The sequence below is a fragment of the Podarcis muralis genome, chromosome 12, assembly GCF_964188315.1.
Source record: "Podarcis muralis chromosome 12, rPodMur119.hap1.1, whole genome shotgun sequence".
Taxonomy (NCBI): domain Eukaryota; kingdom Metazoa; phylum Chordata; class Lepidosauria; order Squamata; family Lacertidae; genus Podarcis; species Podarcis muralis.
Genome location: NC_135666.1, coordinates 31,738,495 through 31,764,342, shown reverse-complemented (window position 1 = coordinate 31,764,342; position 25,848 = coordinate 31,738,495). Strand labels below are relative to the sequence as shown.

Here is a 25,848-nt window from a genome sequence, read left to right as displayed (position 1 = left end):
CATCAACTCTTTGCAACCATTCCCTAACAACTGTGGGCAATTGTTCCCCAAAAAAGCTCAACAACTCGTGATATAATGTCATTCCTTTCCAATAAAAAAAATTGCAAGAGGATACAAATTATTGAAGTTACATCAGAGGATCCCCAAAGGGATGTCCAAATAAGAGAACCGCATAGAGAAGTTTTATTTATCATGCTTCAAAACACTGCATACAGGTAAGTTTGCCACACAGAATTACAGGAACAATTACAATTCTGAAATTACAAAAATAGTTATAACCTTTTAGAATTTCTATACACAAATTATCTGCCTATGAGCACTATTAGTGGTTAATTAATGAGTAGTAAGTAGGTCATCAGGTTACTGCTTCACGGTTTTATGTAGAAATTGTTAGGAAGAGAAAAATTGTAGGGCCTGCCCTACCTTTACCAGCTAAAAACATGGCAGCATAATGACAGATGTGCCACAATTTACCTTATGTTGGGCTAAAATGACAAGCACAAATTCAAGAATATTGACATGTAGCTAGTATTCAGGCCTTGGACACAGCACATTTAATCTCTAATTATAGCTGGTAGTCTAAATGTGGCACTGGCGTTCTGTAAATACGACTGCACTCCATACTCAAGAAAAATAAAAGGGATTTTTTTTCTCTCCATTTGTAGCAGCCATTTTTTATACCAACATAGTAATCACAATTTCCAGAAACAAGGCATTCAAAGACATGTGAAAGATAGCAATGAATAATGCCATTTTGATTCTGTTTGCACAAAAGAATTAGTTTTAAACCCGTTTTCATAAACCCTGTTGCTGTTTTATTCTAAAAGAAACTGCTTCAGATACATGTCAACTCCTCCTCCCCAAATCTCCATGGCAGAAAAGTACAATGCTAGCCCAAAGGAAAGCAAACCACAGTTTAGCATTATAAGGGAGTGCTGTGATGAATCTCTTGACTCCCTGTTCTCCCAACATGCAAGGAGAGAAGATTGAAAGCATCCAGTTTCGGTATTTGAATAAACCAGAGTTTTCTGCTACATCCAAACATAGAAATGTGGTTTATTCTGTGATAAGGTTAAAAACAAAACAAAAACCCCAGGATCTCACAGCAGCCCCCTCATATACCTCTAAATCATGTTTGGACTAGATCACTGTGAGAGGCCTACGCTTTATAGACTATGCTAGAAGTTTAATTACATTGGTGATGTATGAATTTCATCAAAGCGTGAGTGCCTGAGTAAACTCACAAAATAGTACAGGTGTGTACACTGCCTACCAAAAAAAACCCCAACCAAACATTAATGCTCTCAAAATTATGTTTTGTTTTGTGAGATGGACTGCAAGACCATTGCCGAAAATTACATTTCACCAAACCGTAAGTGCCTGGTTGCTGGATGTAAAACTTTTAAGAGGTGTAAAACAATCACTGGGCTTTGTTGTTACTATAGAGAGCTCAAGATAATTTGTTCATTCCATTTGTTGCCCCTTGGCACAAAGGCAGTATATAAATGCATCAAATAAATAAATAAATTACAGAAGAGGCGTTGACCACTCAAGAGTTTATTTCTTAAATCTCAGTGATTTTACAGTGTTATATTCCCTATCCTTTGCTTATATTTGTTGTGTTGGTCGGTTTGTTTGTTGTATTTTGATCAAAAACTTAAGACATTTTGTATTAAGAAAAGATTAACCTTCAGAATTGTAACATACTACTTCTGTGTTTGTATATTAAGTAAAACGTGGTTTTTAAGGCCTCACTCAGGATGCCAAATATAGCCCAATATTTATTTATTTTCATCCTGGAGTTGTCTCATGATTTTAATAAGGCTATTCATAGAGGCTCCACTGACAGAAGAAAGCATGTTAAAAAACCCCTGCTATGAGACATTTTCCCAGTTATGTTAACTAAGTTGATTCCAAAAATGTTACACAGCAAAATTCTAAAGTATCTATACAAAGGCAGTATGCCAGTTTGTGACAATGTACTTACTCCTCTATACCAGAGAAATCTCAGGATTCAGAATCCCATGTACTTTTTCTTTCCAACATCAAAACTCATACCACTTATTGTTCCCAAGCAAAGTGCATTATCCCCATTAACATTAAAAAGAAATCTATAAGAATTTACACGTGTGGCTGTCCAAATCCTGTCATATCAAGTCTATATATACATCTGTAAATGGAAAACATATATGTAAGCAAAAAAATGGGCATATAAACCAATGGTACTTTGCTTTACTTGGGTTGGATCAAGTCCATTGTTTTCAAATTGTTAGTAATTAGCTTATATTTTATGAGCGGGGCCTAATATTACAGCTGAGTTTTAGTATTCCTTAATCAACAAAACAGAGCTTATACAAGTGAAAATACAGCAAATTGAAAATGTATCTATTTCAACAAAGCAATGACAAAATGATGCGCCTTTCACCAGTTGTCCAAGTTGGATGCAACAAGCCCTATCCATACATAAGCAGAATGACATGGGAGCTACTGTAAAACAGTTGCATCTCATGTTATTATTAGAAAGGAAATAATCCCTGAAAGGTGACCGATAACCTACCACTGTAACAATTCTGTCTCCTATAGCAATTGCTTCCATTCCGAAATTACAAGAACATGGGAGTATGTCAACAGCTGTTTGTTAGACTACAACTCCCATCATCCCTCACCACTACTAGCTAGGGACGATGGGAGTTGTAGTCCAACAACAGCTAGGGAACCAAGTTTGAGAAAGGCTGTGTTAGCATACTAGGACTACACCATTCATTCAGTGACCGCTCTATTCAGTTCAGTAAGAAGACAGTCAAAACATTAGCTCTTTAAGACAATGCAATTGCTTTGACCTATGACAATTCTCAAATTTGATTTAAGTCAAAACATGGTTGATTTTTACAAGACATTATCAGTTTTGATTGGTATATTTTACATTCACTTCAAGCTGTCAGGGGTCTAGTTATGGTATTACTCAAATGACAATGAAGTGAACTTAAGCTTAAAATGCACAACACATTCTGAGATAAGCATGTTGACCTCTTTATATTGATTAATATGGAAAACACAAAACCCATAAAAAGTCATTACAGATTTCTATAGTGAAGCTTTAAAGCACATGTATTATTTTAGGTTTTTTAAAAACAAAACCACGTTTTAATACATTTTAGTCTTCATTTTGTACCTATTGCTCTGCAAATATGCAGCAATCTAGTGGTATTCATATATTCAATATACCCAAAGATTTCAAGCAAATTATGTTCTTTGTGGAAAAAACAGCAGTAACTTCGCCTATAATAAAAATTTCTAAGATCAAAATTCCAACACAGTGAAATCTGCCATATTGTTATTAATGCAAATGTGTAACCCTCTATAATTCTGCAATACAGCCAAACTTCCTTCATTTAAAAAAACCAAAAAAACACACCACCTTAGTCATACTATTGGTGCGTTATTAGTTTACTTTCTAATACATACTTGTTAGCATCACAGCATAATTTATACAATTAGATGGTTTCACTCTGACTTTTATAATCATGTACCCATGTTTCCATTTAGGGAAAATACAGATTTGCTGATTTAACAGCCCCCCCCTCCCCGCTTCTCCGTTGCAACAGTTTGACAGAATACTTACACATTTAGAGTGGAAAGTTATCAAACGTGAATATATACAGTTTGACCTTTTGCTGCTCACGCCTCCAAAGTACAGAAGCCTTCAGGGCTGCTAAATTATATACATCCACCTCTTTAAGCAGTACTAGATATGAAAGTTCAACTTCAATGAGTAGTAAAAGAACCAAGAGTTAATCTTCTTTCCTCTTGAAGCCAGAAACTCTGCTTCTTCTACTGAGGCGGCTGAAGTACATTTAGATACTCTGACTGTCCCAGCTGGTATGTTGTGTTTCCACCGCAGTCAACATACTGGTACCGCTCCTGAGATATTTGTTCAGAGTGACCAAAGTAAGAGGTGGTCACGGTCACTCTTAAAAGGGGGGGGGGGGAGGGACAGGGAAGAGAGAACGAATAGAGTTTATACATTATATACTACCTCAGCTTTTGGAGGTGAGTGGGGAGAGGGGGCAATCGCAATCATGACCATGTTGGTGGGGCACCCATATTGAGATGAAAAATCCGCTGGTGGTGGCGGCACCAAGTTGGGTTGCACCAAGTTGGGGAATGTGGGGCCTCTGGGGAAGGCTTGTTGGGCCACATCGGGCCTGCACACCCTTGGTTTAGTAAGGGAATAAAGATAAACATCTTTCACAGCTCCAGACTGATGTATTTGTCTAGCTCCTCCATGCCATCTAGCATATTCAACCCATTTTTGGTACCACCTAACAGGTTAGAAATATCGTTCTTCCGCAATTACAGGATTTTCTGAGCTTATGGTTGTTTGACAGGGCTTTTTCTATTAGTGCAACCAACACACACTATGCAAACATTTACTTAATATGCAAGTCCTTTAAGTTTCGTTCCCCAAACGCCAGTCCTGTGCCCGGTAAATCACCATCAATAAAGCCTATGTAGACAGGGCAGGGAAGGATACGCGATTGATAAAGTGCTACATTCTGGTTTTATAAAGAAACAGTTGTCACACAACAACTGAGCTGCAACCACCTAATTCAGCAGTAGGGAACCATTTTGGCTCTGTGAGCTAGATACCTATCAGGATTGGCCTTGTAGACCAAATTTGACAGGTGGGCCCACCCTGTCAATCACCTGACATCAGTTATTTGGTGATTTAAGTGCTCTAGCTCAAGGCATCTCACAGACAGCAAGGTGCTGCTAAAATGGAGGAAAATTCCTTTTCTTAGCAAGGACTTCAATACAAACACTTTCCTGATCAGGGGTTTGGGTTAAATCCTGCTGAATGGAGCAGGATTTAAGCACCAGGATTGCAACAGCCAAGGCTTTCTTAACAGAAATTACGGCTCTCAGTAGGCTGACTTCAGATTTCTTTTATTTACTGACAACCTTCTCTTCCAACAAACCAGGGTGGACTTGATTTAAATCAAATTGATTTAAATCACTAGGCAGTAAGACTTGATTTAAATCATTTTTTTACAGACTCATTCTTGCTGGTATCATCTTAATATTTACAACCAGAGGAAGGTTTCATTTTGGGAATAATAAATTTTCAGAGTAGTTTTTAACTGTTATATCGAAAATTACAGATTTGGTTATACTATTGGAAATACATAGACCAATAATTATAAAATTATTGTAAGGTTTAATAAGCGAACTTTATTTTTGGAAAACTTTTCTGCTGTACTTTGTTGGAAGGAGAAAAATAATCATTTCCTTAGTAACAATGTAAACAATTTATTTAACTAAAACAAAAACATTATCGCATATGTATCCATGTTTGTTAACTGATGTGGTTAAACAAAACAAATCCTTATTTCCTGATGAATAGCCTTGGGACTATATGTCACTTAAACACAAAACTATCTTTAGAAAGATTTCCCCCCCAAAAGCATTTTATTTTAAAAATCCGATTTAAATAATCTATAAAAAAAATCTGATTTTATTTATTTAAAATCATTGATTTTCATCCACTCTGCAACAAACTAAACTCTGCTTTTTACAAACTGTAAAGAAAAGGAACAAAAGAGAAGGAAACCCTAGCTGCTGTCACTTTTCATGATATTCAATGGTAGATAATAATAAAAAAGTCCTCTTATCATACACCTCCATCTTATCTGAGGTCACTCCCATACCATTGCTCTTAATGGAACACCACACCACCCCAATCTTTTGCTGATAAGCAAAGGGTTGAATCCTGCTACATTGGTTATGGGAAACTGACATGCACAGCCAAACTGAGCATGATTCAACACCATCTAATGAAGTGATGCCACCCACCCATCAGAGTGACACAAGTTGATTGACAGGCAGATGTGGTTTTAGAAAACATGGACGAACTGGAATTGCCAGAGGGTCAGAAATTGCCCACAAAGCAAAGGTTCCACACTCCGGAACTAAAATTATAATCAGAGCTGACACACTGAAGTTAATGGACCTAAGTCGGTCGTGTCCATTAATGGCAAATAGAAAGTACTCTTGAGTATTACGAATGTTGGATACAACCCATAGTTTAGAAAGTTAGGGCTCTATGAAAATGAAAATGCAAAATATACTTACTGCATCATGACTACTATGTTGTGCACTTTGATAGAGAGTAAGGTGCAAAAATCACTGTAGGAAAGAAAAAAAGTAATGTAAGCATAATTAAAAGCTAGCAAGGCTAAAACAAACATGCCAAGGTCTTAATTCTAACTAGTGATTCCCCTTAGCTCAATTGGGAATGGGCTTAGGTAAAACGAGGTACTTAACAAAAATTGAATGATGGCAGGAATGGGGCTTGAACCGAACACAAATGTATCCCCCAAACTTTTCTGCCGTTCCACAAACAAAACAAAACAGAAGTATTTTGAAGTCAGAGTGATAGAAGAAAATGGGAGAAATTCAGATTGCTTTCCTATGAGAGCTCCCATGCCAGGGCAGGGAAGAAAAAAGGATGGTCCCAAAGACTATGTGGCTAGTTTGCACACAACACCAACATGAATAAGCCATGGCAAGGTTTGGGGTTGAGCACTCCTTTTCTGGCACGCAGCTGCAAGAAGACAGCTTTCATTTCGATATTTAACTAACTTGAGCTTAGAATGTCTAAACCAAGACAGCTGCTGATTAGTCTTAATAACAGCTTACTGAAATACAGTGGTGCCTCGCAAGACGAAAAGAATCTGTTCCGCAATTCTTTTCTTCTAGCGGTTTTTCCGTCTTGCGAAGCAACCCCATTAGCGGCTAAGCGGATTAGCGCTATTAGTGATTTAGCGCTATTAGCGGCTAAGCTGTTAAAAGGCTATTAACAGCTTAGCCGCTTTGAAAAAGGGGGGGGGGAGCGGGGGGGGGGGAAATGGCGAGACTCGCAAGACGTTTTCGTCTTGCGAAGCAAGCCCATAGGGAACTTCGTCTTGCGAAGCGCCTCCGCGACGGAAAACCCTTTCGTCTAGCGGGTTTTCCGTCTTGCGAGGCATTCGTCTTGCGGGGCACCACTGTAAGGCAATGCATTGGCTTATTTCAGTAACCCATAGTTAAGACTAACTGTTTTGGGGCAGGATGCTATACTACATTTAGTTAAAAATGAAAGCTTCCAATCTCCTCCTTGTGACAATTACCTGGGGTGGGGGGGGGCAGAGAGCATGAGCCCAAGCCTCAACTAGATTCATTTAATATATATATATATAGTATTTTCTTGAGTTACCAAAGTACATGTGTTGTCTCTGTATTCAGGTCGTAGTCTTTTCTATCAACCAGGTTCAATTATGGAATGCTAAGCCATAGTTTAGCTTCATGTGAGAATGAGGACTACTTGAATCTAGCAATTATGCCTATACTTGAAGGAGTTTTGCCCAAGGAATGTTCAACAGTTAAAATGAAAAAACGGAGAGTGGGGGGGGGGGGGCTGGAAGTGAGCCTAAAATGGTCAGGTGTAGAGGCCACTTTTGAACAGGAAGGTGCTTCTCTCTGATTTCTGCTGGGCTGTCCAGCAGTAATCCCTAGACAGATGCACACCAAGAGGTTAAGCCCAGCTAAAGAGGAATAAAGTCAGAGTGATGCTACCTGAACCTGAACACTTTACTGTATTTCTTCAACAAATTTCCTTCAAGTATAGACATACAGTTGTACCTCGGAAGTGGAACGGAATCTGTTCTGGAAACCAAAGTACAGCTTCAGATTGGCTGCAGGAAGCTCCTTCAGCCAATCGGAAGCCCCGTTCGGGTTCCAAAGAACGCTCGCAAACCGGAACGCTCACTTCTGGGTTTGCAGCGTTCGGGAAGCAAAACGTCTGAGTACCAAGGCATTCGACAACCAAGGTACGACTGTAATTGCTAGCTAGGGGCTGAGGATACCCTGCAATATTTCACTGTGGGTCCCCTTCTTGTGTGTCAGTGTACTCTAGAGAGCCAACCACTTACAACATGTAGCTCATTTCATCTTGTATAACTGTGGGCACCATATAATCAATCTGGAAAAAAGAAAAAGAAAGATCAGGATAAAGAATGTGAAACAAGAGATGACTGCTGCACATTCAGCCATATTGTATGGAATTAAGTCAACTACACTTACTTGTTTCATGTCCAGCGGGCCAATGTGAGTGTTATTGCTCAGCCGTGCTTTCCCAATAACAGTCTTTGAAAACTGCACCTGCGCTGTAATGTTTTCAACTTCCACCGAATAATAATTGTTGTTTGTGATGTTCAATGTGTTCTACAGAAGATAATTTTTTAAAAAAATTCTAGATTAAAGAAGTCATACGTATCTCAATGATCCATATACAGTAAAATGCCAACCACAGAAGGAAGTGAAAGAGAACTTAACAATGAACATACCGTAATATTTAAGTATATTATGCGCCTCTGTGCTTCGTAACTGACATATACCGACTTGACTCCAATGTATTCAACATCAATTGATCGAGGAAATAAGAAAAATACTGCCAGCCCAGAAAGTAGTAAGCATACAATTACAGAAGCAGTAACGTAAAGTTTTCTGCAGGAAAGAGAGAAGAGACAGGTTACCACTGTAGATACATAGATACATACACTATATATAATACATTCTTGGAGAAGCTGTGCCCAACTTGCTTTGCCCTTCACCATTCACCTATTCTAAAGCAAACTGCCGTTTTGAACAGAGCATGTAGTGTGCATACGCTTTTCGCAAATGCTTGGTTGCATTTTACCTAAATCCTGCAAGTATGGGAGCAAAGAGATCCAGCATAACAACAAAGCCTTCTGAGGGCCAAATCACCCTCCCCACAAAATCATTATGCACAGCGCATTAAGACATTATGCACAGCCACTGCAACATGGTTCTGCACTTTCCCAGCCAAGACAGAGCTAGGTTTATCTGAGCCATCCTATGATTTCTAACAGTTGGACAAAGCATCTTAGATAGATATATAATAGCAGAGAAAATCCAATGGTATGAACAAAAAAGAGTGGCACTGATGGAGGAGCACACCTTGGATGCCAGCTTTCTTCCCTGAAGCCCCTGAGAACACTACAGTGATCTGAACCATAGTAAAGACATCCACTCAAAGAAACATGACAATGCTTCAGTGTTGATACACAAGAACACTTCTAGCAAAGCAGCCACCTATCGTCACACACACACAAAATGGCTATTGAGGTTAATGGGAATTGCGCTCCCGTTGCTCGGTCCCAGCGCCTGCCAACCTAGCAGTTCGAAAGCACCTCTGGGTGCAAGTAGATAAATAGGGACCGCTTACTAGCGGGAAGGTAAACGGTGTTTCCGTGTGCTGCGCTGGCTCGCCAGATGCAGCTTGTCACGCTGGCCACGTGACCCGGAAGTGTCTCCGGACAGCACTGGCCCCCGGCCTCTTGAGTGAGATGGGCGCACAACCCTAGAGTCTGTCAAGACTGGCCCGTACGGGCAGGGGTACCTTTACCTTTACACTCAAAAGCCACATAGTGAACACCATACAAATTACATCTTTTTATTCTAGATTTGGATAGACCAAACCCAGCTTGAATAATTCATGGACAACACACGTTTATATTGCTTCTGTAAAACTTACGTTCTTCTTGGCCTCAGTCTCTGATCACTGTATGGAATCAGGGCAACAAGCTGATTTTCCTGACCTACAAATAAGAACATAACTGTTCAGTATCTTGAGTTTCCACCCATGTTTGATGCAGCTAAAAAGAATCAATAAAACGTGTAGCATCCTAGGATGATAAAAATGACTTGTCTGCAGTACTACAGCTCTGCACTGAATTCTTTCGCAGTCTACTAAATTTAAGAAAAATGTGCAATAAAACTATCAAGAGGCAATTTCTTTGAAGGGAATTTGTTGCAGAAGAGAACTGGTTTGGGGTTTTTGACACGCCACTTTGCTCTGTGCTGCCTTCTCATCTGTGGCATAATGCCTCTGAAGGCTTCTCCCAAGAGGAGTCCTGTCTGCACCTGCTTTCTTTTTGGTGCCAGGTGAAAGCCTTTTTATTTGCCCATGGCTTTCAGAGGTTTGCATTGTTTTAGACTATATGCATTTTATGCTTTTATTTTATTCAGCTCTGCCTTGCTTTTATTGTGTACTATATGATGGTTTTAGTTTTGAGAACTGCTATGAGAGTTTGGGTAGAAGGGCAGCTAATAAATATGTTAAAATAAATAAAATATAAAATGGCAAGTAAGGCTGAAAAATGGCAAGGGCTACACTGTACCTAAAACTACCAGTACAAGACACACATGGCAGATCAGACAATAGCTGCTCCCATCACCTAAGCCAGTGTTTCCCAACCTTGGGCCTCCAGCTGTTTTTGAACTACAATTCCCATCATCCCTGACCACTGGTCTTGCTAGCTAGGGATGATGGGAGTTGTAGTCCAAAAACAGCTGGAGGCCCAAGGTTGGGAAACACTGACCTAAGCACCCTGTTGTCTCAATTAGGTCAGAAAATTATTTGCTCTTTACCTTCTATCAGAGTTCTTACTTTCTTTTTCAGTAGTGCCTCTTGTGCTCTGAACTGCTACATTATAATGAGAAATTCAACCAGTGCCACTTTCCATGACTATAGTTGTGTGACAAGTAGAGCTTACTGAATGTCTCACCAATATCCAGCAGTTCTAAGTGTGCAAACATGCGCACGGCTAGTGATGTTAAATTCTCGAGAATAATCTTTGGGAGAATATTATTGAGAATATTATCAATTAATGAGAATATTAGAGAATTTCCATTTAAAATAGGAGAATATTCATTTTAATTCATTGAAAATGATATAAAAACCAGTTACTGGCACTAATTAAGAATACAGAAACGTTTAAATCAAGGCCAGCTTACATGCTGGTACACATAATTGTATAGGCCTAGGTACTTTAAGTGTATAAAGCATTAAGGCTACTTTCTGTTAAATAGATAAATCACACTGTAAGGCGAAGGGTATAGAATTGCTAAGAATAAGGTCATACCAAAATATAGAAAAAGTTATTACATATAGTTGAAATTAAATGTTCATCAAATTAAATAAATAGCATTTTTAAAACTAAAGAACAAAATGTTTTCTGTAGCTCACATTTCAGAACTGCCAATGGTGAATGACACAATGCCCAGTAATGTAACTGGATCAAAATAAAATCATTATTTATTACTTACACTGGCAATATCACAGCTTGACTTACTATTTACTAGATTTTTAAAATGTGGGTTGTAAAACTGGTTCTTACATTAGAATTTACAGTTTGTGGAGAATATTCTCTCCTCACATCACTACACACGGCTAAGAAAAGAGGTGCAAAGCATTTCACTGCCGCTGCCCTGAATGAAAAGGGGGATTTCCATTTTGGGTGTTTCCAGGCAAGAGTTTATTGGGGAAATCAGTCCTGCTCATGCACAAACAGTTATTTGTAGCATCCGCATGATATTTTTTAAAAAAAAGTACTTAATCAGGATTTCCCCTCCCCTTACTGCAGAAAATCTGATCACTAAAAAAAAAAAAAAGTTCTGTGGATGCTGATCAGCAGCTTTGGAACAAGGAGGACAAAGAGGGCAACGCTAAGGGGATAGGAAGCTCAGGTTAGGGTGGCAAAAGGATGAGAGAGGAACTGTCAGAGGCTGTACGCTTCTGAATACCACTTGCTGGAAACTGCAGCAGGAGAAGAGTTTGTTGTGCTTGTTGGCTTCCCATAGGCATCTAGCTGGCCACTGGGAGAACAGGATGCTGGACTAGATGGGCCTGTGGCCTGATGCAGCAGGCTCTTCTGGTGTCTTTATGTCTGAGAAGCTGGAACCCAAGGAAAGGGGAGGCAGAAGAGGCAGGGGAAGAGGCACTTAAGGAGTGGGTGGAATTACTTGGTAATCAGAATGAGACATGAGAATAAACCCTCATGCAGATTCCTTCCCACAATAGAAACAAGAGACATTTGGGTGTTCTTCATGGATCCTGGGGGTAGGGAGTGTGTGGTGGACAGTAACAGAGGTGGCAAAACATGGGAAAAGTAGGGAAGCTTGAGGCAACAAGCTTTTATGAATCTGCACTGAGTATTGAAGTAGCCAGTCAAATCGTTGGCTTCAGGCCTCTATCGCTTTTGAGTTGTGTACTCTTGTTAACAAAGACTTTGGCAAAATGTCAAGAAATCAGGCTGCAAAATTGCAATTATGCATAAATCGGCTTCACACGGGAGCCTGCATGGGGCAATGGGCTCAGTGTTAACATCTGACAAGGAGACACATTGGCTCAAATCCTCATGCACAAAGGGAACTTGCTGGGTTACTTTGGTCAAGTAACACACACACACACACACACACACACACACTCAGACTAACCTACCGTCTTTTTCGCCCTATAGGACGCACTTTTCCCCCTCCAAAAATGAAGGGGAAATGTGTGTGCGTCCTATGGGGCGAATGCAGGCTTTCGCTGAAGCCTGGAGAGCGAGAGGGGTTGTGCGCACCGACCCCTCTTACTCTCCAGGCTTCAGGAAGCTCTGCACAACCCTCGGGAGACCGGCGCGACTTCGCGCTGGTCTAAAGAGGGCTGCGCAGAGCTGCCTGCATCCTGAAGCCTGGGGCACGCTGAAGAGCGCGCCCGGGCTTCGCGCAGCTCTCCGCAAGCCTGGGGAGACCGGTGCAACTTCCCGTCGGGCTCCCTAGGCTTGCGGATAGCAGGCTGTTCTCGGGGCTGGGGTCGGGGGAAGCTCGGACTTCCCCCGCACCTGGGGGAGAAATAAAATTTTTTATGGGGCGAAAAATACGGTACTTGCCACTTATTGCCTGCAAGACTAAAATGAGATGTCGGGGGGAGAGAGACAAACTGTCTAGACAACTTTGTTAATGGGCTGTATAAAAATTTTGTACACAAATAAATGTCTGCCACCCTGGGCTCCTTAGGAGAGAGTGTCAGTTTGCATTTCTTAGTACAGAAAGTATTGAACTGATGTGTAGAGATCTTTCCTATTCTAATTAATTCAAGAGGGTTCTGGAAGCTTCTCTGTGTGAAAGAAACAAGCAGAAGGTTCCTGATGTTTGGGTTATTCCTTCAGAAAAACTGAGTACAGCTGACTTAAACTAGTTCTGTTATCTCTTCTGTCAAGGTTATGCAGACTATAAAAGGCCAGAAGGAGCCTGGGTTTCACTTTCTCTTTCTGTCTCTCTTTCCTTCTAGTGTGGGGTTCTGTATATAGTGTTACGGTTTAGTCTTATTGTAAGCAGTGCTTTTTTTTTCTTAAAAAAGGTTTAGGAGTACTTTCATTCCGTCTGAGACTCAGGAAACACCGTGACAACAAATGAGGCCACCATCAGAGGTAGTAACAGAACTGACAATTCATCGTTAGAGAAAAAACTTTTTTTTTTAGTTTCTTCTCCCGTTAAGATTCACAAAATGTTTAGGGGTATGCGTACCCTTGAGTACCCCCGGAAAAATGCAACAATTGTAAGTTTAAGTTAAGTCTGCTGCAACTGGATTTCTTATGGACAGTGCCAATCCTGAATGTACTGGATTTGTGACCATTATAATCATTTGCCTTCAGTAGCAGTAAAGCTCTGCTGGATGAAGTACAATTGCCTCTGGTCTATTTTGGGGGAATCCTACAACGTGTTTAGGTTTTTACTCTGCTAAGTATACGTTGAGGTTCTACTCTGGATCAATATCAAGCAGAATTTCCACAACCGAGACACAATATAAAAGGTGTTGTTTTTTAGTCGTGTACGACTTTTCGTGACCCCATGGACCAGAGCATGCCAGGCACTCCTGTCTTCCACTGCCTCCCGCAGTTTGGTCAAACTCATGTTACTAGCTTCGAGAACACTGTCCAACCATCTCGTCCTCTATCATCCCCTTCTCCTTGTGCCCTCAATCTTTCCCCACATCAGGGTCTTTTCTAGGGAGTCTTCTCTTCTCATGAGGTGGCCAAAGTATTGGAGCCTCAGCTTCATGATCTGTCCTTCCAGTGAGCACTTAGGGCTGATTTCCTCAAGAATGGATAGGTTTGATCTTCTTGCAGTCCATGGGACTCTCAAGAGTCTCCTCCAGCACCATAATTCAAAAGCATCAATTCTTCTTTATGGTCCAGCTCTCACTTCCATACATCATTATCGGGAAAACCATAGCTTTAACTATACGGACCTTTGTCGGCAAGGTGATGTCTGTGTTTTTTAAGATGCTCTCTAGGTTTGTCATTGCTTTTAATTTCGTGACTGCTGTCACCATCTGCAGTGATCATGGAGCCCAAGAAAGTAAAATCTCTCACTGCCTCCATTTCTTCCCCTTCTATTTTCCAGGAGACCAGTAGCCATGATTTTAGTTTTTTTGATGTTGAGTTTCAGACCATATTTTGTGCTCTCCTCTTTCATCCTCATTAAAAGGTTCTTTAATTCCTCCTCACTTTCTGCCATCAAGGTTGTGAAATCTGCATATCTGAGGTTATTGATATAAAAGGTATCTCTCTACTTTTAGACCCTAAAATTAAAATCTGTCTAATTCATTCTGGGCTCCTATGGAAAGACAGGTCCTACATAAACAGGATGACTAAACAAACAACCACTGAATATGTCTTACACCCTACCCTCAGCTTCTAATTTTCATTGGAAATTTTCAATGGACATTATATTTAGTATTTTGTTTAGCTTGCTGCTGGCTCCCCCCCCCAAAACCGCTATAACAACAATTAATAATTTTCATGGCACCACATGTTCTGAAACCTTCTATGAAATGCTTTTTTTAAAAAACACACGCAAACCCTTTCACTTATTTTGTTAAAATGACTGCAGTGATTTCAACACATATTGTTTTATGCTACTTAATCCAACAAGTTTTTTTCTCAAACTTCATTCAAAACATACTTTGCTGCAGGCTTTAAGTTTAGCCTTCTGTATCAACAGGACCCATTGTTTAGAACTTACCCCTATTAACGTATAAGCAATTTATACTTATGTAAATGTACTGGTATATTGAGTAACATTCGCTTCATCTACCAGTTACATTATACAACATACAGTGGTGCCCCGCAAGACGAATGCCTCGCAAGACGGAAAACCCGCTAGACGAAAGGGTTTTCCGTTTTTGAGTTGCTTCGCAAGACGAATTTCCCTAAGGGCTTGCTTCGCAAGACGAAACGTCTTGCTAGTCTTGCGATTTTTTCCCCGCTCCCCCCCTTTTTCTTAGCTGCTAAGCCGCTAATAGCCTTTTAGCAGCTAAGCCGCTAAGCCTTTAATAGCCGCTAAACCGCTAATAGCGCTAATCCGCTAAGCGGGTTGCTTCGCAAGACGAAAAAACCACTATACGAAGAGAATCACGGAACGGATTCTTTTCGTCTTGCGAGGCACCACTGTACTAGCACCATATTAAGGGATTCCCAGTTGTACATCAGCATAACTTTAACAAGTAAGCACAACTCTACAGAGGCCATCAGATAAAAGTTCTAACATTTCCAAATTTATAAATGAGAAAAAATAACTTTAAAATGGTAAAAGGACTGGATGAAAAACTAAGCCGTAATTTGCTTTAACAATGGTTTGTTGAAGAAACCAGAATCCTGCTCACAGATAATAAAATAAACCATGGCTTGTTTTGCCTGGTGTTGACTGATGGTTTTCTTGCATTGTGAATGCCCAGCTGCCATATTTGCAACTGAAAACTGGCAAGGTATCACATTAGTATTGTTTAAAAAGTTCAATGTGATTTTCTATGAATTTGGTGAATAAAGCAGAGAGAAAATCAAAGGACCCAAATCCAAGGTTATTCTACCATAAGTCTTTCAATAATATTCCCAGATACAAAAAAAGCCAGCAAAACATATCAGTACTTAGTCATCATACACTTTCTGCAACAGATAAGCATAAGGACTAATGGGGACTTGAAGAGGAGGAAGACAAAAACATATTTAGCACTTTATCATTTATACTGTTTCATGCATTTTAGACATACCACGTGGAATTCTCCCTGTTCCCTGGCACGTGGGACATGTGACGCTATCTCTTCCCGTGAATTCAACATATGGGAACTGTGACACGTCTCCATTTCTTCCATCTTCACTGTGAGATTCTGAGTGAACTAATCCCTTCCTCATGTTGTCCGTTGACGAAACCCCATCTTCTTTAGATCCATGTAAAGGCATTGAAAGAGACTTCCCCATGTTTGCTGGTAGGAAAAGTTAAGAGGCAGACTTTAGACCTGGAGGCATATGTTATATATAGGAGGCTTCATTTGGAGAGCTATGAACTCATTTGTAGTCTCACTGTATTGGGTTTCCTGTTCAGTGCTTAGAGACAACTGGGATTGCTACACATATTGTTAAATTGAATAAATGAAAACACTAAAACTATGGTTCAGCTTGCTGAGATAAACCACTGCCCACCAGGAAAACATTCAGGGAGACTTGCTTGCAACTTGTTAGCAGGAAGCCTAGAAAAGGAGGCAAACTGCCATAATCGTGACTGGCTCAGTTCAGATGTAATATTTAACCATGACTGATGCAAGCCATAATGTGCAAACCTCAGACATTGTGGTCTCCCATCCTGGTTTGGTTGCAAGCCAATTCTTAATCACAGTTGAAGTATTCAGTTGCAACACATAATCCAAATTAAGGAAAACAAACAGTTGTTCAGCATTATGTCTGTGAAAGGCTGAGGAGGTGTTTAGTACTGTTTTGTTGTGTTATTTTATATTATTTTGGAAGCCACTCAGGGTGGCTTGGGCAACCCAGTCAGATAGGCAGGATAGGATATAAGTAATACCATCACCATCATCTGCTTTTTCTGATTGGGGAAAAAAGTTACATTGTTTCAAGAATTATTACCACCCATACATTCATTTTATGATAATTATGCCAAAAGTTTCTAGTTGTGTGCAGAATCTTTAGTTATGGGGAATACATTCTTCATAATACCTGCCTCTTGGTTTTCTTTCAGTACTATGTATGTTGCTGCAAAGCTACTCATGTGTTCCACTCAGTACACTAATCCTACACTTGTTCCTCACAAATCATCCTGACAGCCAGAAACCAGAACATGTAAATATTGATCTGAAATCCTGGAATCAGCTGTCTCCGAGAGAGCCATCTGTAAGTACACTAAACATGTAGGGTCGCCAACTTTTTAAGATAGGGTTCCTGTGAATTGAAATCCACAGCAATGTTATATGTGTTCTCGGCTGAATGGGCTATCCCTGCTTTGCCTTTACTCTGCTTCAGAGATGGGGAACCAGCAGCCCATCAAACCTGACCACTGGCCATGCTGGCTACAGCTGATGGAAATTGCAGTCCAACAATGTCTGGATTGGATTGGATTGATCTTTATTACGGCCATTGGCCCGTTACACGACAGTTTCCCATACCAACATATTATACTTAAACCTCCAAATTTAAAATCGCCAAAACTTACAAAAGACAAACAATAATCGAAGCAAAACAAAAACAGAAACCACCATCATACATTACAATAAATTGGTAACCTATACATCCCCCTCTGCACATAAATTAATCAGGGATATCAATGATGATATCGCCTAAAACATAGATCATGGTTTAAAACAATGGTGATATCACCTAAAACATAGGTCATGGTTTAAAGGGGTTATCCGAATCACACAGGAGACCGTTTCTCTTCTTTAGGGATAGGACGCTGATCAGGAATCTGGCAACCATGAGTGATTTTAGGGGGTCATCATCAATTAGTAGATATCTCAGTTTGGCATCAATCGTATCATCGGCAATTCCCTTAAGATATTGAGCAAGGAACTTGCTCCTGGCCGGTAAGTGAAAAGCACATTCAAAGATTATATGATGCAACGATTCCGGTGCCCCACTATTACAATCACATAAGAGTCTGTTCCATTTCCCTGCTATAATTGCAGAACTTTAACGAAGCCCAGAACGGGGCTGGGGGCAGTTTGAAATGAGTAATGAGGTCCCTCTACCCAGCTCCCCTAGCTAAGCTGGCCTCCTGCTGACTGAGTGTTGTCTGTCAGGTGTCAGCCAGCAGAAAGCTTCTAAGTAGGACATTCTGGAGGCAGGAGCAGGTGGAGCTGAGCTGGCCCAGGATGTCTTGGATCCCAACCAGTTACACTGCTATGTGATGGCATGGGCCAGATCCAGGATGGTGCAGCTACATGCACCCACATATCTTCCTCTGTGCATGGCAGGCCTGCGGGTACAGCGGTGGCCTTGCCGCTTCATACAGCTTAGCCAGCCAGATTGCAGCCTACAATTTCCTGGACTATGGGAAGGCTTGCTGGGTCAGGGTTTAAAGTCAGCTGAGTTAAAGATAAAACAGGCATTTATCACACAGGACATTTGGACAGTGTGTTAGCCGTGATAAGACAACTACTTGAAACGAAAAATAAACATCAATTTAGGTACAGCTGTGAGGCTAGAGGAATTGTGAAACTATTCATTAATGCAGTGTTCCCCAACCTTGGGCCTCCAGCTGTTTTCGGACTACAATTCCCATCATCCTTGACCACTGGTCTTGCTAGCGAGGGATGGTAGGAGTTTTAGTCCAAAAACAGCTGGAGGCCCAAGGTTGGGGAACACTGCATTAATGGAACTCAGAGCAAGCCAGTATCTGATATGGTTAGCTTGGCTTGGACCACTATATTTTAGATAGATAGATCAAACTGTATCAAAATAAGTATGAATATGATTATAAGATTGTATTCCTGTGCATGTTAACCTGGGAATAAACCCTTTAGAACACACATAATAAGACTCTGTAATACTAGGGCTGCCATATGTCTGGAATTTCCCAGGCATAGCCGGGATTTGTCTGTTGAAAATGGCGTCTGGGTAGAATTTCCGAAAAGCGGCTAAAATATCCGGGAAAACGTGGGCTTATGGCAGCCCATAATTGAAGTGTTAATTTTCCTAAGAAAAAAGTGATTTTCACCTTTTTTATGGCAACCCTATGTAATACTGAAGAGGTGCTGCTGAATCAAATATTTAAAAAACAGTTGTAGCAGTTTGCTCTGGTCCACAAAAACAAAACAAACTGACCCAAAATGCAAGTGGGACACACAGCAACATAATGCCTAATAATAATTTAATGCAAACTAATTATAGTAATTAGCTTAAGCTCTGCTCATAATATATTTCTTTCCAGAATCAAGTATTCAGAGTCCTAATCAGTGACAGAAAGTTTATTTTGGGTTGCCTGGGATTTTTCCTAGCTATACATATGTAAATAATTCCTTACTGGGAGGCTTCCTATCCACCTATCAAAACAAATGGAACTCACAAAAAGTCATAGTCACCAGCATTTTAACCCTTTCTGCATTTTCCGAAGAAACAAAATTATTCATTAAAACTACCTGAGAAAATGAGTATAATTTCCACAACACCCAAATTAAAACAGCAGTTCTGTTGCACCTTTCTATATTAATAACAATGAATGACTAGGGCTACAGCATCTTTCCCACTAGAAAAGAAAGAGATCAAGAGTTATATGTAAACCATTTTCAGAGGAAACCCATTTAAAATGGAGGTAAGTTAGTCGTGACCTGCTTAAATCCATTAATTTTAATAGGTCTACTCTGAACATGACTTACATACAAACTGAAGTCATAATCTCAATACATATGTAATATATAATGACTGCTGATGCAAACCACAATTTGCAAATTACTAATCATTTAGCATTCATCAATCCTCTGAGAAGAGGGAGGAATATTTAATACTCTGTAATATAAACGCAAGTAAGAAGCTCTATGATGAATCTTAGATTTCTAAACTTCCCAGAGCCAAAGCATACATAAGATGACAGAAGCCTTGTAAACAGACACCAAATGTCTCTAAGACCTAACTCAAGAAACAATTATGGAGCGAAGGAAGGAAATCAGATATAGCAAGGATAGACAATGTGCAACAACTTCTAGATGTGTATCCCTTTTAGGCTGCAACTAAGAGGAATAAACCTTACTAAACTCATCAGCAGTTACTTCTGAATAGACAGACCTGAATAGGACTGCAATGTTAAGCCTGCTGCAGCAAAAACAAAACCGTAGCACCTTAAAGATGGAAATAAATATGAAAAGCAAAGGTAGTCATGTCAGCACATAATAACAAATCCACAAATGGGCAAACCTTTTATTGGGAGGACCAACTGGAATGTTGCAGAGTAGCATGCAAGCTTTGGACTTGCACCATACTAAAAAAAGGGGGGGCATTTAGTCTACAAAAAAACACATGCCATAATAAATATGCATAGCATGTCTTTAAAAAGCACCCTATCTTTTAATAAACAATGTAGCCAACCAGGGGAAATTTCAAGCAAATTAAACCCCTCTCGTGACCCCTGCAAACGAGAACAATCGCCTCCTGCTCCTCAGCCAAACCCAACCTCCCCTCTGCTTCCCATCCCTCAGGTAACAGCGCTGGGTGCATGTGAGATAGATAGACAGACAGACAGACAGACAGATGATAGATGTACACACACACACAGATGTGTGTGGTCGGCTAGCTCCTCCCCCCCCCCTGCTATCACCTGCCCCTTCCCCAACAGCCTCGCTCCAGAAGGCAGCAGGTGTGCCGTTTCTTTTTGGCTCAGCCTGCCTCACCTGCGTCCCCTGGCCGCGCTCCCTCCTCTTCCACCGCCCTTCTCCTCCTCCTCCTGCAGGTAAGGGCGCTTCACCTGAAGGGACAAAAACGAGACAGGGAAGACCCTCCAGTAGCAGCCGGCATTAAGTTATGGGCAATTCAGTGATAAAAGCAAGCAGTGAAGCAATAAATTTGCAGGTCAATCGCCGCACGACGCACCGCGATGCCTTGGGCGCGGGGTATTTTCTCCCTCCCTGTGACGTAGCCCGACAGAAAGAAGCTCCGGAGGGGAGCCCCTGCTCTCCCCGTTTCTGCAAGGGTTTCTTTCGTCACACGAACACACACACGGCTCTGGGGCCCAGCCTAGCTGCGCGGCTTGCAAGCCCCAACATCAGGGAAGGCGCACGCCATTAAAAGAAACAAAAAACCCCCCATTAAAGTAGTTCCGGTAGGTTGCTTTTCCCTCGCTCCTCGGGACCCAGGAGACGAGTTTCCCAAGAGAGGCAGAGGCGGAGGAGGGGGTTGTTTTGCAAAATGGCTGGCTTTATGGGAGATGTAGTAGGATGCTGAGCAGGAGAGTGAGCATCCAGGACTACAGCTCCCAGTATGCTCTCTGTTTCGCTTCCCCCCTCCCTCCCCTCTCAGCTTTTCACGTACAGTACTGTCCTTTTGAGGAATTAAAAGAGGGCTCCTGTTTCTTTTCTGGCCCTCACCCCCATTCCCGGGCCTGCCCAAGAAAGAAAACAGTCGCTTGAGTTTGTATGGATGAGTCTAAAAATTGTAAGATGCAGGGCTTACAGGCTGCAGCATCCTGTAACTACAGGCCAGAAGGGCAGAAAAGAGCAGGGAGCTGTATGTGCATGTGTGTGTGTGTGGTTCTTGCCCATGTAGGGCTTTTGACACTCAAATTGCCCTGTGAGAAGAGAGCAATGCATATAACGAGCAATTTATTCTCAAAAATGTTTTCATTGCAAAGCTTTCTAAAGAGGGAATTAAAAATATGTAATATAGTGTATAAATAATACAGAGCATAAAGCAGATAAAATATAAAAATCCATTAAAAAACAAAGAGTTTGCTCAGTACACATCTGCTCACTCAATACCTAAACAAATTCCACACCCGCTAGCACACCAGGTTAAACACATAGCATTTGGCCAAAGTGGTACCGTTTGTTTGACAGTTGCAGTATTATGTTGATAGTATATTGTCTAATTTTACATTAAGTTGTACTCAAATGAAGATTGTTTTGTTGCATTTTAACGTCCTTCAGTCTGGGATTGTGTGAACGATTAAGAGTAGGTTATAAATAATTTTATATTGTAAAACCACCCTGTTTTTCCTCAGATGAAGGTATAGAAATGTAATAAATAAAATAATTTAAATAAATAAGTGAAACATATTATGTGGTGCTAGAGCTTAAACTTTCTTCAAAACAGCTCTTGTTCCCAGACTTGGGGAAGGATCATAGTTCAGTGGTAAAGCACGCACTTTGCATACAAAATTTCCCAGGCTCAATTCCACATGGGGCTGGGAAAGATACCTGCCTGAAATCTTGGGACAATACTTGGTTAAATGAACCAATGAGTTTGGTATAAGAAGAAATTCTTGCCTGAAACTCTGAGTGCCAATCAGTGAAGACAATACTGAGCTAGATCAATCAATGGTCTGATTCAGTATAAGGCAGCTTCCTTAGGTTTATTATTACAGGAAAAGCACTTTCTCAAATACAAATAAATAAGATACTCACAGGAGGACTGTTTCTGCTGTGGGATGGGTAGATCTTTAAACAGCTTAAAGTATCTTGGAATTCAAATAGCGGTGTGAAAATGGAGAACAGGGATGCACATCAATGAGGCATGCATCCCTCAGCCCCATGAGGGGAAGCAAAAATAAGCCTTCTCCCTTAACACTGTATCATTCCAGTTCAGACCTTAGATAAACAGATTAGTCCTGAATTTCATAGGGTAATTTAATATGCCTAGGCTGCTGAGATATACGATGAGGTAAGCAAGAAGCTACTCATTTAGACCTGGAGCTCACCTGTCTCCTGTTGCCGAGCTATGAGGGAAGGGTGACTTTCCAATCATTCTCCTTTCCCATACAGTGGTACCTCGGGTTACATACGCTTCAGGTTACAGACTCCGTTAACCCAGAAATAGTACCTCAGGTTAAGAACGTTGCTTCAGGATGAGAACAGAAATCGCGCAGCAGCAGTGGGAGGCCCCATTAGCTAAAGTGGTGCTTCAGGTTAAGAACAGTTTCAGGTTAAGAACGGACCTCCGGAACGAATTAAGTACGTAACCAGAGGTACCACTGTATTACTCAATGGCTACCAACTTCTCATTAGTTAAAGAAGGCTGTAACAGAGTTTGGTTTGGGTCACAGAAGCAATCCAAACTGCCATACAATGAAAACTGAAACTGTGCAGCAACTTAGAACTTAATCATTATTTTAGTAGAACAAAATTTATTTAATTGATTCATTAAGCACACTTAACCCCTTTTATTTTATTTTAAAAACTTTCAGAGATCACTGACGTATAAAGACAAAAGAAAGTTAAAAAGGGATTCACAACAATGCAATTCAAAAGCAGGAACAGTAAAAAGCAACAGTGCCTCAAAGGCACAGAGTAATTATACTATGGAGAGGAAGAGCCATTTCCAATTCCCAGGTTTCAGAACCATATCTGAATTCACGGGAAGCAACAAAATGTTGTAATCACGTGTTTTTTTCCACCCGCTGTGGTGTATCACATCACACCCAAATTATGAACACACCTGTACTGATGCACTTCTCTGCAACTCTAGCAGAGAGTGAGTAATTATTAGCTGCTTGCTCCAGATTCAGAAAAATAAAGATTTTAATTATTGTGCAATGAGAAACTGCAATGCAGACTCTTCCTCAATATAGAGGAAGTAGAGAGGAAGAAATGATTTAGCATTTCTTAATCTACTGTGCCCCTGGCAGGAGCCCTTAACATCTACCTACAATATAAATGCTTGTCTCAAGAAGCGCTTTAGTTGGCATTAGATTTCAGACATCCCCTATATACAAACCCTGTCTCAATATATTATTACTAATAATTATTGAATTTATATACTGTCGTATACCCACAGCTCGCAAGGCGATTCACAGGATAAAATCAGAATATAAAACCACAAAGTACATAATCAAAATAAAAACAACAACCCAATGACCCAAGAGAAAAGCAACAGATGATGGGAAGTAAACGTAATTAGGCACCAAAATGCTGAGGCTTAACTCCAGAAAGACGTAAGAAAGGCGGATGGCAAAGTAATAGATGGCACATGCACACCTCGAATCCTGGGAACTGTAGTTTACCATCGCAGAGCTACGATTACCAGCACTACACTTACCAGGATTTCTTTAAATGTGTTTTGCATGTATGTTGCAAGACGCAGCAGCAATTCCACCAGAAAGGGGCCGCCGCTTTCAAGGCCTCCCCAAACCTAACCCTCTCAGAGGCCTCGACAGAAATGACAGGGCAGCAGCACAACTCTTTCCTCTCTTTCGCCCCCCAATCTGCGCTCAAAGCAGGGAACTGATACGTAGGGAAAGGCTGTATATGTATTAGGATGGCGGCCCAAATTCCCAATGGATTGCCCCATCGCTCCCACTGGCGATGCATTTATTTATTCCTCCGCTCCCGGCTTTTTTCCTTTTGTTTGGCAACGCTCCTGCGCGCGCGCGCACACACAAGCCCAGGATGCGTGTAGGCCGCGATCCTTCCCTCCCACCACTCTGGGCCAGAGTTGCTCGTCGGAACGCGCAGCTGATGCCATAAGCCGAAAAACAAACCCATCCGTGCCCGCGCGCGCGCTCACGCACCCAAAGGTGCCCCGAACTCCCCCTCCGAGCACCAGGCTAGCAACACCCGCTTGCCCAGCCCTCCCGCCTCGCCCAGCTCCCCCCGAAACTCACCGCACGACCCCGAGCCTTTTCTCCAAGCGAAAGGAGCGCGGCTTGTTTTTGTGGGGCTTCTTTCTCTCTTTGGCTCAGCGCCTCCCTCCGCTCCCGGTGTAGCAACCTAAACAGCTGCCCGTCGAGTTCTACGGCGAAAGGCGACTGAGCATGCTCCGTAGCAGACGCTGAAGCCCTCTGCCCTTCCTTTTTGCCCATCCTTGGAATCGGAGCTCTGTCTGCCGAGCTGAGAGACGTACGCCCAAATCTAGATAGGGAAATGCGGAGTGGCTCAGGGCTGTGCAACGCCTGATCTTGGAAACGGGGGGGGGGGGGGGGAGGAGGAATGCAGGCGGAAGGAAAAAGCAGCGGTATTTGCGTGGGCAAAATAATAATTATAATGGGGGAGGCCAAGGATGCTCCACGGAGCATGCTCCCTCCCTTTGCAGTCATCGTCCTAATTGACTGTCATTAAGGAGAACTGGCTGCAAAAAATATACAGGGAGGGAGGGGTTTGGCCATCACAGGAAGAGGATGTGCAGGTGCTTGCAATGACATGGCAGCATAGAAGAAGGGTGAATAACTGGATTTCAGTCATCACCTTTGTGATCACAATTCTTTTATGCATGTATCTGCCTTGTTTTCTGAGCTGGGTGTAGCGACCTGACTGCTTGCTATCTACTGTGGCCTATGGGGGCGGGGGGAGTTTCCTAAGCATCTGGAATCAATTTGAATGGGAGGGGGGGAGAGAGAGACCCTTTGTCCAAATTTCCTCTCTTTGGCTAAGAAAAGCAGCTCTGACTACAGGTAGCTAATTTCTGAAAAGTCCTCTTTTCAGATGTATCACAACATAGGATATTTTACCAAGAAGGATTTTTTGAACACCCAAAGCAAAAAAAGAGAAGTAATGAGGCTTGCTTGTGTGTTTGGGTGCGGGGTTCAGCAAGAAGACCCAGCTGTTCTGGGGGAAAGAGCCATGTCCACATTTGGGGATTGAAAGATACTCAGAGTCGCAAAGTGATTTCATGCTCTTTATTCAGCTCATAGTGGTTAGGAGGAATGAATGAATGTCCCCTCAGAGTATCTGCTTTATATACATTATTTACACAATGGGCTGCACAGGATTGGCTAATTCCGGAATTCTACTGTAAGCCAATCAGGTTGTGGATTCACTTCTATCTGGAGCATGATTGGGTGGTTCCTGCCAACCAATCATACTGCTGCATTGTTCTAGGACCAATCAGACTGCTGCCTTCTGAATCCTATTGTTCTAGGACCAATCAGACTGCTGCCTTTTGGATCCTATTGTTCTAGGACCAATCAGACTGCTGCAGTTTGGATCCTATTCAACTCAGTACATAACAGGGATCTGCCTCAGATTTGCCT

At 41.4% G+C, this 25,848-nt stretch overlaps 1 protein-coding gene across 3 annotated transcripts; it reads right to left on the bottom strand.

Annotated features, from left to right (window-relative positions):
* Positions 1–160: 160 nt before the first annotated feature.
* On the bottom strand, positions 161–24,635 carry TMEM106B (transmembrane protein 106B). Of its 3 annotated transcripts, none has more exons than XM_028749880.2 (9): positions 24,484–24,634; positions 20,561–20,634; positions 15,938–16,150; positions 9,596–9,659; positions 8,385–8,544; positions 8,122–8,262; positions 7,971–8,020; positions 6,133–6,186; positions 161–3,970 (listed from the first exon to the last, which is right to left on the bottom strand). In XM_028749880.2, exons 3-9 carry the CDS (start codon positions 16,143–16,145, stop codon positions 3,832–3,834), a joined length of 816 nt encoding a protein of 271 aa, XP_028605713.1. In that variant the 5' UTR covers positions 16,146–16,150; positions 20,561–20,634; positions 24,484–24,634; the 3' UTR covers positions 161–3,831. The 3 variants fall into 3 exon arrangements, with proteins under 3 accessions (XP_028605713.1, XP_028605714.1, XP_028605712.1); XM_028749881.2 differs by lacking the exon at positions 24,484–24,634 and adding an exon at positions 20,760–21,052; XM_028749879.2 differs by lacking the exon at positions 20,561–20,634 and having other exon boundaries at positions 24,484–24,635.
* Between the last annotated feature and the right edge of the window lie 1,213 nt (positions 24,636–25,848).